The sequence below is a fragment of the Lagopus muta genome, chromosome 4 (assembly GCF_023343835.1).
Source record: "Lagopus muta isolate bLagMut1 chromosome 4, bLagMut1 primary, whole genome shotgun sequence".
In the NCBI taxonomy this organism is placed as follows: domain Eukaryota; kingdom Metazoa; phylum Chordata; class Aves; order Galliformes; family Phasianidae; genus Lagopus; species Lagopus muta.
The window spans coordinates 16,642,986-16,657,191 of record NC_064436.1 but is presented as its reverse complement, the minus strand read 5'-3'; the positions used below and the strand labels follow the sequence as shown (position 1 = coordinate 16,657,191).

At 35.0% G+C, this 14,206-nt stretch overlaps 1 protein-coding gene across 15 annotated transcripts in view; it reads right to left on the bottom strand.

Moving 5' to 3' along the window:
- The window catches only part of CCSER1 (coiled-coil serine rich protein 1), a 620,464-nt gene that overhangs the window by 346,482 nt on the left and 259,776 nt on the right, over nucleotides 1-14,206 (bottom strand). For all 15 annotated transcript variants that reach the window (XR_007376361.1, XM_048941935.1, XM_048941933.1 and 12 more), the window contains one exon: nucleotides 12,148-12,358. Coding sequence is in view for 14 of the 15 variants with exons in the window: in XM_048941935.1 (XP_048797892.1) it covers nucleotides 12,148-12,358 (211 nt within the window). In the remaining variant the exon portion in view is untranslated. The remainder of the gene's footprint in view (nucleotides 1-12,147; nucleotides 12,359-14,206) is intronic.

The following is a 14,206-nucleotide window of genomic DNA, read 5'->3' as shown; positions in this document are numbered from 1 at the left end:
TAACAGAATTCATGAAAAAAAAAAATGGGGAGGGGGGGGAATGCTTAAAGAGCAGATGTAAAATGCAGATTTAATGTGCCTCTGTCCAAACTGGTATCTGGATTACAAGTTTGCATTGGAAATACAGGTAAGAGCTATTGCGAATTTATTTTTGATCACACCAAATTTCAAAAATTCATTAAAGCATGAAAATCATTATTCCAGTTACAAGTAAAAATTATTTTTGTAACCAGAAATAGCTTGACCTAACTTATATTGTACCACTTCCATGCTATAATTATTCAAAAATAGTTGCAGCGATGAAAAAACTTCTTAATTTTCACAGCTACGTATCTTTTCACAGATAAGACAATTGGAACAGGTAGAATGATATATCACTATACACACACATATATATATAAATGAAAATACATCAAAATTTTAAAAATAAAACTAATGACTGCACCATTCACTGCTAGCATGCACAGAATGGAGTTACAAATGAACCATCACTCAGCACCATGCACGTCTTTGCTTACAACAACCTTGTGTGTGTCAAGCTGTTAAGATGCTTAGCTCTAAAAATTAAATTAAGTCTTCAATGTTTTTATTCAAGTACTTTTGGAGAGGGGAGAAAGTATTTAGCAGCTAAATGACAATAACTGCAAATTCATACAGTCATGACTTTTTCTTCTTTACAACAGCAGAAGTTTGAAGCACCACAATCCATTTAAGTCCATTATCTAATCTTACATGCAAAAATGTCACCGTTACCTAAACAGTCAGTCTATGCATTTGGTGCAGATGTAAGAGTTGAGGTGAGAGGTTTTCTCAGTGCAAGTGCTTACCGTGCCTCACCTCAGTTATTTCATGTCATGGTCCAGCTTCCATGATTGATCCAGCTGAGTTCTACAGGCCCTACTAGATGGTCATTAAACAAGGAGTGCCTCCATCCAGTTCATTAACTCTCACTATTTCACTACAAGCATCCTCCTAATTTAGAATAAACACTGTATATTACATAAATGCTTTTCTGCTTCTTCTTCTCCACTTCTAACATATTCTTTTCTTCAAACACTTGTTACTTGTTACTTCTGTGGTGATGAAGAAGAAGAGCTTGAATTATATCATGGGCCAAAGCATACTTACAGAATTTTCACTGTACACTTTCTCCTGTGCTATGTACTTCATTTTCCTTTTATGTACCATTCAGCTAGTCTGACATAAAGACCATAGCAAAATTCCCAGGTGTCACAATAGCTTATTACAACAACAGTTGAGACCATTACTGTAAAACCCCTTCTAATCTGCATAAATGCAGATTTCCATGGCAGGCTATGTAATTGTTTTCTTTGTTTTTGGGTTTCCTGATTGTTTTTTCTAAGTGCCTTGGCACACACAGGACAAGGCACAGGGCAAACAAACTTGCAGTGCTTTCAAGCACTGCAGATTTTGATTACTCAGTCAGTGGCTTGAGGAAGATTCTTGCATATCAATTCCAAACGTGAAGATGAAATGGATCAATTAAACATAACACTTTTCAGACCTTGGTACATTTGTACACATCTCACTGAAACCCAATCTTTTACAGGGATGATTTGAGAATTTCATTAGTCAGTAAATGAATACTTCAAATTTTTGCTCCGTAAGCTGCCTGGGACCCTAGCCCTATCTTAGATCTTCGTGGCTTTGGTACCTGTTGTGATTGGGGTTTTCAAATTCTTACACTGAAATATAGCATTAAGGAGAAAACAATTATTTCTCAATATGTGAAAATGATAGAAGTCTTAACACTGGCAGTAAATAGGGTAGTAGATGAGAGGTTCAAAGTTGCCGTATGTAAATAAAAACAAAAAAAGATGTTAAGAAAGCTAAAAAGCCTCCTTATTGGACATGATTAATGTTTTTTTTTATTACATTAAAAAAGAAAAAAAAGAAAAAGTATTCTGAAAACACAGCAAGATAAGACAGATGACAAGGAGATCCAGAAACGAGGAATAAAGCATATTTGTTCTTAGAAACAAGGACGAAGCTGTTAATCTTAGTGAAATAGGATTCTTGCAGTGCTGGCAAAGTTACTGTCAGGATAAATTACTTGCTTCAGCAAACAGCAAATACAGAAGCAGGCCTGTCAGGGTGCCAGACTAGCTCAAACAACCGCCTTTCCAGAGAAGCATTCTATTGCACACATTCAGTTCTTAATTCACTGATTTTCTCCTGTTCCTATTTTTGTATCTTTGCCTACTTTGCACAACCATATGTTAAAGCACAGCAAGAACTTAAAATTTTGTATTAAAAACAAGATGTATGCAATGAAGGTTTTTTTTAGGCATACCTTGCACAGAATGCCTTCCTGAATGACACACATGAATAATGCTATTAATCACTGTTGGTACTGCATTTCCCCAAAAGCAGATATGAGTGGAAAATAAGTTTATGATTATGAAGATTTTGATTGTTCTGAAACATTGAAACAGCTCTGTAAGAATACTTATTTTCAGTTGTCAGCATTTCAAAAAGGTTCATTTCTGTCTTTGTTCTATAGAAAATGGAATGAAACACTACATTGTTACCATGGTGAAGGCAAAGCTAGATGAGATAAAAGATACAATTCATCATTCAACTAATATCTCCTGAACATTCACTACACATCTATTTATATACAGGTCTTGTTAAAAGAAAAAATGAGAACAATGCATTTATTTCAACACTGAGCTAAATTGATAAGAAAGTTTAAATCAAGTGATGAGAAGTGTTAGAAGACATTTTGCATGGGTGGCAAGTAATAGAAACCTGGCTCTCTTTTTCCACAGAAACATTTTGTAGATGTGACCTAAGATGTGTTTTCACATATAAAAGGATCGATGATTTGACCAATATGAACAAGAGAAATATAAAGCCACATGTGTGAAATAAATATCCTAGAATGTAAGTGATCCTTAAACAGACACTCATTCTGGTTATCTGAAACCTGCTTAAAAGGGGTAAGAGAAGTCATTGTTGTCAAGCTGTATTCTTGTTTAGCTGGTTTGTGACATGCTCAGTTTTCACTGAGCTAAGGTCAGTTATTTTTGAGCATATCTTTGTTCCTAGATAGGATATCTCCACATAGCATATGCTTTTACCTGAATGCTCCCCAAAATCATTGAGTCCAGGAGTGAAACAGAGGAAAGTATTCAATTTGATTTTAAAAATAATAATAATCCTAAGCATAAGATAACTTTGCATTCTTCATCAGTGAGCATTCAGTCTCACTGATGATTATTTCCATAAGGCGGACTTACAGTAAATGTCAAAAGTCTAAGGAAAAAGGAAGATAAAAAGATTATCTTTCTGAGTAGGCACTAAGTAGCAGTGTGATTAAGCAGACTTCTCTGTTATTTCACATCTAGATGAGGCTTTGACCACAGGCAGATAACTGTGTTTATAATACTAAGACATACAAAGGAGAGAAACACAGATTCATGGCAATATGCACTTCTTCTTTTTATACACTATGTGTTCATAAGAAACTGGACCAACATGGACAATTACCAAAACAGGCTTATGATACGTCTCTGACATGCTATTTCTAAGCCCTTTTCCTAGAAAAGTTTTTGTCACTGAGAATCATCGTGTCACCTTTTATTTTCATGAAATGAAGTCAAGCCAGACTGCAAAGAATCCTCACTATTACCATCACCAAAATTGTGAATATATGCAAGCACAGTAGACTAAGAATCTTTATGTATTTTCTTCACTCATCTACGAAAATGAGAAGCACAATTCTGAAAACCTGGGCTAAAAAATAAAGGTATGCGCTGTGTAAAGAAAATGTTAAATAAATCTGCAGCACAGAACAATGCCAAGATCCATACTATGAACTGTGAAAATTTCTCATGAAATTACACTAGGGCTTCTTTCATAAACTTTGGCTTATCAAGCTTGAGGGATAATTAGAGATTAAATTAAATTCTTCCAAAGCACCTATACGCTACGAACACAAATATTTAAATAGGTAGCTACACACGCATAGTTGGCATTTTGAAAACTAAGCCTACCTTTTTCTCTATCGTTGTTTTTTTTTTTTTTTTTCTTGTACATACACTTATGGCAGCAGTTGCTCATTATCAATTTTACTTAGTCCATATAACAAGTTATTTTTCCATATCAGGAGGTCCCTGAAACGTACTGTGAGGAAGAAAAAAATCTTAGAGAATCTTTAGAAGTTGACAAACTGACAAACTAGCAAAATCTTTTTGGTTTTAACCTACCGGACTTTCAGCTTACTGACACCATCAGTAAGTCTCATAATAAGTGCCTCTTTGGAAAAGCTGTTTGACAAATGATTATTTTCGTATCAACTCAATTCATTTTTCATTTTCATTTTACTTTTCATTACAACCTCAGTAAATTTATAGGAAATGACATTATTGTGCATCTTGGGTGCAGATGGGTAATTCACTGGAAACCTTGTTAGAACTGTGACCATTGTTTTCTTACTGGAAACTCTAAAACCTGCACTAAATGTGCTATTTACCTCAAAATAACTCATGAGCTCTTTCTAACAACTGAATATAATCAGTTTATTCTACACACATTCTGAATTGCTTTCATTGCTTGCTCATTATCTAGCAATGCACATATCAATATTTGCAGATATATCAGAAAATATAACTGGTGTGATCAGCTACATTGCCATGGGTCAGATGGGATTTAGCTGACTGACCCACAGCAATTTATCAAGCTCAAGTACTTCATGGGAAAATAACTGTTGTGTTTTTTTTAGCCTTACAACGTTATGGCCTTCAGCCACAAGTTCATCACAAACTACACAGAACTGCTGATGTTGTGAAATTATATATTAATAGGGTTGGTATTTCTCATGCTTCTCTGTAAGGTGCTGTTAAGTCTTGCCAGTTGAGGATGCTGGTACAGTGCATTATGCAAAATAATGCTTACCTGAAGCACATCACAGCATCATGAAAATGCTTCATTTGAGGAACCACAGGAGATATTTAATGTCAAAATCCAAGAAAGAAGTTAATCACTTGCCTGCTAAACACATAGATTAAACATGTGGACTAATATGACCTGTGCAAGTGGGAGAACAAGAAGCTTCGTGGTGAATCTCCTTTTTGGCTTCAATAAGGCTGCATGACATAGACAAAAGTAGTCTACAAAGATTAAGCCACTAGGTAAGCAGTGGAACAAACAGCCATAAAGAGGGAAGATAAATTTTCCATTTTCAATATTAAAGAATTAAAAAGTGCATTCATTTGAAATTCATCTCAAACGTGGTTCAAAATCACTCTGAATGTGACCTGCAAAAGAAATTCATAATGAGTGTGACCATGAATTGGTCACCAATTTGGATCATTTCAGAGTACCACTTCATGCAACCAATACTAGTGTGACCCCATAGGGCTCCAAAGCTGTGTGCCATTCTCTGCCTGTAATGTTACATTCATTAGTTTGTCAGCAAATGAACAAGGTCAGGAGTAAAGTACAAATATGGAGCATATTGAACATTCATCTTAACCCTTCAATTCTCTCCCAGAATTGCTCAACATCTACCACATGAGGCCTCTTACATGAATCAATGAAAAACATGCCTTGATTTGCCATGTAAATGATTTTCTCAAGTACCATCAGAGAATGGTTAACAATTTCAAGAAATTTTCAACTTTGCACACACTGAAATCAGCGTTACTTGCACTGAAATAGTATGCTGGTCCTCTAGCAATTTTTTTTTCATTACTGTTTGAACTAAAATTATTCAGCTAAGAAACAAACTACAGAATTGGGACCGGATTTACAATATTATCACCTATTTCAGAGTATTGTCTATATTAGATTCAGCAAAAATGTTAATGTTGGAGACAGTATTTGCCCTCCATAACTTGCCTTACAAATACAGGCAGAAAAAAATGTACACTTGTTTACTTGTATTTTCACATAATCACAGAATTGCAGGAGATGGAAGGGACCTCAAGAGAGCATGGAGTCCAACCTCCTGCTAAAGCAGATACCCTACAAAATACTTTAAGAATGTCTAGCAAAATAACAAACAACAAGTATTAGCTATGTTTGTTAATATTAAATAGCTTTTAATAGATTATCTTAAAATAATCTTTGTTGCCAAAGGGAACATTTAATTACATCCGTCAGCTTCCAGTATCACCAGCTATGCTGAAATAGTGTACCAGAATATACAGCTGCTTCTGCTCTCTCTTTGCAAGCAGCTGGACAAGGACATGTCAGTGGACTTTTGCAAGTTAAAAGATCATTTGATATGATCAAGTCAAATCCCTGCACTTAATCTAATACATTTTTATCATTAATTATTTAAATATATGGGTATATGCAATGTCAACAAGCCATGAAATGAAGGAATTAATAATTTTCAGCATTAATTACTTGATAAAAGGGACTGCATTAAGCTCAATTGTTGAATACATCAGTAATGCTACACTGGTTAATTACAGACTTATTTAAAAGAAGAAAATCTGCAGTATTTTATAGTTTATTGCACTCTCAATTGCTTCCAAAGTGGCTAACAAACAATATCAGTAAACGCAGTACATTTCATAGTGCACTGCAGAAAATACTTTAATATCCTTAAAAAAACATTGTCCAAGGCCTTTTCTCTATCTCCTGGTAATCAGACTGCAAAATGTTGCAAACAACTTTCAGCTATCTTTTACTGTTTTCGATTAGTAGACTGCAAGTGCAGCATAAAAGAGGATCTATAATTATGCTTACTTCACTGATGAGGTGAAAGATGCACAGGGAGAAGTAATGTAGCCAGTGATATATGGCAGGCTAATGGCAGACTGAATGGTTTGACTTTGTCCCCCAAATCTCAGGCAAGTGTCATAGCCTTTCTCACAGTCATTCTGACATAATTTTCCAAAGTTCTAATTCTTCAAACACAATCTAAAAACTCTGTATTGGACACATTACATTTTAATGATAGCCACAGACAGCTGCAATTTCCCTCAGTAAAATAAATGATTAATTAGTAAAACACAGCGTGCAATATATGTCCAGAGTGACTTATTCCTGTTGCTAATAGTAGCAATTAGCTTCAATTTCTAAAGCTCCATGGCCTGCATAGTGTTTTGCAGAGCTGTGAAAGGAGTCTGGCACAGCACTGAATAATTTATATTCAAAATTACACAAACACATTGACAAAGTATCTTAATTTTCAAGATTAACAGCCAATATGGTCAGTTTCAATACCCACACAAAAATATACAGAAGTGTAATTACATGTTGAAAATCTATTTATATCATAAAGCATATAGGTAACACATGATGTGTAGAAACGAGCCTAAATGTTGGCAAGATTTCTTTAAGCTGGGACATTCAGTTTCTACCCAAATTAATCAATGCACTCAACATCTAACAGCATCTAACATTTGAATAGCAACCCATCACCACTGAATAAATGGATTCCTTCCCAAAACAATCATATTTTTTCCACCATGCTCATTTAATCATAAAGACCCTCTCTTGCCATGCACAGAACTACAAATAGTTCTGCCCACATGTCTTTGCCCGAAATGCTGTCAGTGATTTCAAGAAAGGCCAAGCCCTTAAATGTCCTCTCAATTAGCCACCTTTTGATATTCTCCCTGTTAGCTATAGCTCAAACCATTAAATGGAAACAGATGAAAATATCCCAAGTTTCATTTGACACAGGAAAAAAATACATAAAAGGGCTGCTCCGAAAGTAATGCCTACTATTTTATTATTTTGGCTTATGATATCAGAGGCGAGTGTTTGTGGTATGACAGTAGGGCTTGAACCTTCCTACCAAAATTCCATTACATTTTGTTGTCATGTGACAGATGACAGCAAAGGTGCAGTCTGATGAAATCAAGCCTGACATGGAAGTGCATAAGAAGGAAAGGTGTGGAACTGAATTCCTCCATGCAGAAAAAACTGCTCCCATTGACATTCATTGACGCTTGCAGAAGATTTATGAAGACCAAACAGTGTACATGAGTACAGTGAGGTAGTACATTAGTACATGATACATTTGAGCAGTGGTGACAACGAGCCACCTCCCCTGACACAGACGTTATGAGTGTAGCATGAAGGTTCTGGTTAATTGCTGGCAAAAATACATAGCTAATAGTAGCAACTGTGTTGAAAAGTAGTGTTTTGTTGCTGAGAATTTCCTCTATCAAATAGTGTTACAGTGTTCTTTGTATCTGTTATAGTCTCCATGGAAATAAATAGGAAGTATTACTTTCAGAGCAACCTATGTAGTTTGGGAAAGTTATTACATATATATAATAAAATATTTATTAGTGTTAATAGCAATAGCTAACAAAGAATCTACACTCTTATTTGAAGATGCTGATTGATTATATGCGAAAAATATATGGTCTGAAACGTAATAAAACACAGAACGTATAGCACAGTACATGGAGGACAAAAGCCAGTGTCATCTTCTGAGTCCAGAAGCCAAGTTCAGAGCCCATCTAAAGCCCATCTAAAGTTAGAAAGTAAAGAATCCATTTGTAAGGGGAGGACAAACCTACCAATTTTTATTTTTGAATGCGGGGAACTAATACTGAAAAAAGGTCAAGACCAGGTAGACACCTTGAGGACAAAACAAACAAACAAGTAAACAAAAGGCAAATTAACAAGCAAACAAAAAATAGTTCAATAGACTGAAACGGAAAGAAAAGGGACACCAAGAAATATCTGCAAACCATAGACGGGTTACATATCAGCTGATACTGTCTTATATTTTGAAATGGCTTTTATCAAGCTGTGCTGCTAATCTCTGGTAATGCTTTTTCAAAATATTTCTTTAACTTTGCAGGTCACAGGTCTTGGCTAGCCCATTTATTAAAAAAATTCCCTGTCAGAAATAGACCATCCACAGTAAAGCTGCTGACTGGATTCAGAAATACTTTCTGGACTGATTTCTGCTGCACCACTGGGTTTCCTTGTGTTGTCCAGTTTATCTTTAGCTTTGTTCAGTAAAGTTCTCTAAACATTTGTAAGACTTACATAGCCAAAGATACAGAGCATTTTAAGTTGACATTTTCAACGCTTCTTCACTGAACGTGAATTTGTAATTAATTATTTTAATCAAACAATCATTCATTAGCCCTTTACTAAACACGTTACCTAATAACATTCTCAGTCTTTCAAGCTACTGCCACGTCTTCAATTTCCTTTCTCATAGACTAATAACAAGCTAAACTCGCAGCTTTACAAATCTGCAACACAGTACAGCATATATTGCATCCAGCTTTTTGATATTGATTGTTCAATTACAAACAACTGCGAAAACAAAATAATTATATATATTTTTAACTAGTATTACACTTCGGCAGAAAATAATTAAATTAGTAGTCAGAAGTTGTTCAATAAAGAGGTATACACTCCTGTAATTTGTTCTTTAGATAACATCAGCTATAAAAGAGAAAAACTGCAGCTTTTCTTCTGATAAATTGTTCCATTTTTCAAATATAGACTGCATGATTTTATATTTTCAAAACTGGATGGAAACATGTGAGGTACTATTATTTCTAAAAATAATTATATATATATATTTTAACATCACAGATATAAAATATTTCAGTTCTATAAACCTGCCAGAGATGTTCACCTAACATTAAAAATAGACAAGAGTTCAAAGATAGGGAACAAATTTTTCTACTCTGTTTTAATTCTGCACTGCACAGAGTTTGATTTATAATATTGGTTGGAGTGGAAGTGCGTTTTGGAAAAAGAAATTAAATCTAGTTAGAATGGAACTAAGATGCCTTCTCCATGGAAACTGCTTGCCACATATGCTCAGATGAATTATTTGTCAGATTCTTCCATCAAATGTTTCAATTTGATGGAATTACATTTTCCTGGAATCTTCCACTAATAATTTCAAAGTGATATAAATATACAAATGTCTGTATTTCTGAAGATAATAAAGTTTTGTCACTCCAATACCACTTTTTTTTATACCTTTCAAAGTCATCTCTTCTTTAGTTGCTTACACCATTCAAACCAGGCTACTTACATTCTTTTGAATCATATTCAATTTGGGGCTCATTTCCTCAAGTTTTAGTGTGTTTATAACATTTTTCTACAATTCTACAATTATACCAAGGCTGATGCCTACTGTATAGTGGACAGGCTTGCTAACTCTTTTACAGAGATATGAAATCTAAGCAATAATGCTATTTTGCAGCATTCCCCATATAATCTGCTATTAATTCACTATATAGCGATCGCTGCTATTATTAGAAGTCACTCATTTATTTATTTATTCTAAAGCAACAACAAAAACAACCAAGATACAAATAACAAGTCCAGGCAGCAAAATGAGTTTTAGATAATCAACAGATTGATCACTTCTTTCTAACCAAATCAGGTTTTGCTTCAGCTGTGTACTGGAACAATCTGTACTACTAGTAAGATGTTCTACCTCAAAACCATTATTCAGCACCTCAAAAGTGTTGAAAAAAATAGGGAGATAAATTACAGCACATATTTATTATATATGTACAGCATATACACAATATCCAACTGTGGGATTAGTAAATTTCATGTTTTGATTTCATAAGGAAGGCAAGACAAAAAGAAAATGAGAAAGACAGGATTACGTTTTGCATTGTGATATTGTCAGATGGGAAGACAAAAATTATATGGTAAAAAGGAAGAAGTGAGAGAGTCAATGAATAAGAAGAAAAAATAAAATCAGCATGGATAACATAAGGAGGTGTCAGTAACTCAAGTATATTAAATAAGTTGAGTTCCTTTTGTGTAAATTACGTGGTGAATGCTTTTAAATATGTATTATAATATGTGTATTTAAAAATACGTATTAAAATATATATTTAAAAATGTTCTAGAAAGCACAACATACTGACATATAGAAAATCTCAGTAGAGTCATATACAATTGTGTAATGGAATTTGTTAATCAAAAATAAAATGGATATCCTTACCTTTAAGGCAAAAATGAATCATTTTAATCAAAACATAATAATCATATAATAAGCTATCAATACAACTAGATGAAATATAACTGATATGTCTTGTAATATTATAATCCTTAATATTTATTTGCATTTTTGATGTGGTTACAAATCCTGCTCCATATCCCCACATTACATGAGAAAGAACTGATTGAAAATTAATTATTTCAGTTCTGTATTCAACAAAGAACTTATCAAAGCTTTATTCGTCTCAGGCAAATGTCACTTCATATGATGAAATCGCATCAGTGGAAATTCTGAATATATCTTAAGTAATAAGCTTGCAATGATGTAGTTAAACATTGGCATGGTTGCCCTAAAAGACTGTGGAGGCCCCATTAAGGTACTCCCACTAACGTACTGAAAAGTGGGCAAGAGTGAAAATGGGCAAGGCACTGAGCAACCTATTTTAAGGGAGCCTTGCTCTGAGCAGAGGGTTTGCATCTCCATAGAATCCTCTGAACATAAGTTATTCTACAAAGTCTATGAATTAAACAAATTAAAAAAATAGTAATTTTTGTAGATATCAAAGAACAGGAGTGCTCTTCTAGTGCACTGACATCAAGATGAAAACTTGCCATTAACTTAAAATTTATTTTATTCTAAAACCCTATACAATGCAAAAGGTGATGTTCAAATAAACACCAGCATTCTAAGGGAGAAGCGAAGAATGTAGCAGGACAGGACAAGTGAACACTCTTAACACTGATATAATGAACTAAGAAATCTGTTTTCATCTGCCATTTACATGCCCAGGAGAGTAACCTTTAGCTTTAGTACTTCTACTTAGAACATTTTTTTCCTTTTGAATCTCTTCTCTGAATAAACTGCATGTGACTACATACTGACTAACAAATGCAGTAAGAAAACTGTAAAATTCCAAAATAAGAGAGGAAGACAACACAATTTGTTTTGATCTAAATAAATCCACCATCTTTTAGGTGAAAGCTGAAGAGCAGCTTTCTTCTCTGAGCACCAAGATGGCAGCATCTGTTAAACTCTGCTACTGCATAAACTTTCTGACTTTAGCCACATTGAGGCAGGGCTATTTGTATTTCTGCAGCAACTCCATATATTCAGAACATATTATGAGACATCAAGTTCATGAACTCTTCTGACCTTCTTTCGCTGCTTAGCTCATTAATGCAGAAAGCTATTAATTTAACAAATGAGTGGGCAATTACCTCCTGAAGAACCCTCTTCATTTTCAGTAGCAATGTCTTTACAGCTGTGCAATCTTGCAGCATCAGTCTGAAGGGCAAAGATTCAATGCCTCCGCCTTCTTCCAAACCAGTAAAAGGCCACTCCACAGATGGGCTGCCAGCCAGCTGGCTAATTCGGGGATACCTGGCTTCTCCTTGTTCTACCTCCTTCGACAATTTCAAAGAGAGGTTCCTTAAAAGAGGAAACAGAAAGATCAACACTGAAATGAGAATGAAAATAAAGAACACAGCAATTGTTATGCTTTAACAGAAGTAACGTTAAAAGACACACTACATATTCACTTCTTGAGCCTGCTAGCATAAATGGCCTTTATATATACATAAGGCCATATGGTGTTAGCAATAAAATATGCATTTAGAAATTCATTTCTTTCTACAGGAATTAGGAGCATGCTATCTCAAGCCCTTCAGAAGAAAGATATTTTGTAACAAAATATCCTATGGGCAAGGCTGCTATGACTCTACTGTTTTTCAATTCTGCTTTATGAAAAAATGAATAATCACCTAATTTGTATGCACTTTGAAAAGCTAAATCACATTCTTCCATATGCTTTGACTTAGAAACTCAGAAAGAAAGGAAAATCACTAAAGAAAACACCTTCTCCTAGGCTGGCCCAGTGATGTAAGATGAACATAATCGTCTGTAAACTGGAATTTGAAATTTAATTCATCTGTGCTCTCTCTGAAGTTTAGTTACCACTGAATTTATTTAAGCAGAACACAAAACAAAACAAAATTAAGCTGTATTTGAGACTAAAGACAACAGAAAGATTTTGAAAGATTCAGAAGTAAAGGAATACCAGCATTTTGCTTTTTACACCTGAAATCCTGTTTTGTGTACATATCTTTCTCTAATATCAGAGCACGTGTCAGACTTTGCTATGCTGGACATTGTGTAGTACAGATCAACAAGACCAACAAGGTACTGCAGCACACAAGTTATGAAAAAAGGCTGAAAGGCTGCTCAGTTTTCCAAAGTGAAAGAAAAGGGAGTCTCAGTGGACCAAGGAATACCCACAGTGAGAGGGTTTGGATATGATGGGACCAGACAATCTTTGGGGCTGCGCAGTAACAGGATGAAAGGAAATCGATGGAAGCCAGAATGCAGGAAATCAATTAGGGATTATGTTATTTATTTACTCACTTACTGCCATGAGGGCTGCCAAACACAGGAATGGGGAACCAGAGAAGGTACGGGACCTCCATCTTTAAAGATGGGACAGAGCCCTGAGTAACCTGCTCTAATTGAACCTGCTTTGAGCTGAAGCATGAAGCAGAAACCTGCAGAGATTCCCTGCCACCTGTGTGACTCTATGATCTAGAGGTCATGGATTCAATCAGCCAAAACCAGTCAGAATTAGCCAACAGTTTAAAAGTACAGTACCAAAAAGTTTAAAAAGAGATTATTTTGACAGAACAAAATGTAATTAAAATGACCAATGATTTTTCTGGCATGAAAGTAACCACAACCTCAATGTTGCACCTATTTTATTTTTGAGCAGTAGGAAAGAAGGACAAATCTCAGTGGAGAATAAATCTGAGAAAGTGGCTACAATGTGCAATGATGTTATACTGAGTAAATTACAAAAGGATTATAACAGTAATGCATGACACCTATATGTGTGCTAAATTAATTCACTGTAATCAAAGATATTAGTATATGTAAGAACAATTACTATTATTACTATTACTCTCTTTTCAGCAGTCTGTGGGGACAGGACAAGGGGAAATGGCCATAAACTTGAGCATAAGACGTTCTACACCAACGTGTAAAGGAACCGCTTCACAGTGACAGAGCATTGGAACAGGCTGCCCAGAGAGGTTGTGGATCCTCCTTCTCTGGAGATATTCAAGACCCACCTAGCCAGACACCTGTATGTGTAGCCTGCTGTAGGGGGCCTGCATTGCACAGGGGCTGGACTCGACCTCTAGAGGTCCCTTCCAATTCTGTGATTATACATTTAATGTATACTTCCAATTTTCTATTCCATTTGAATTTTCATTCAACAAAATTGATTCT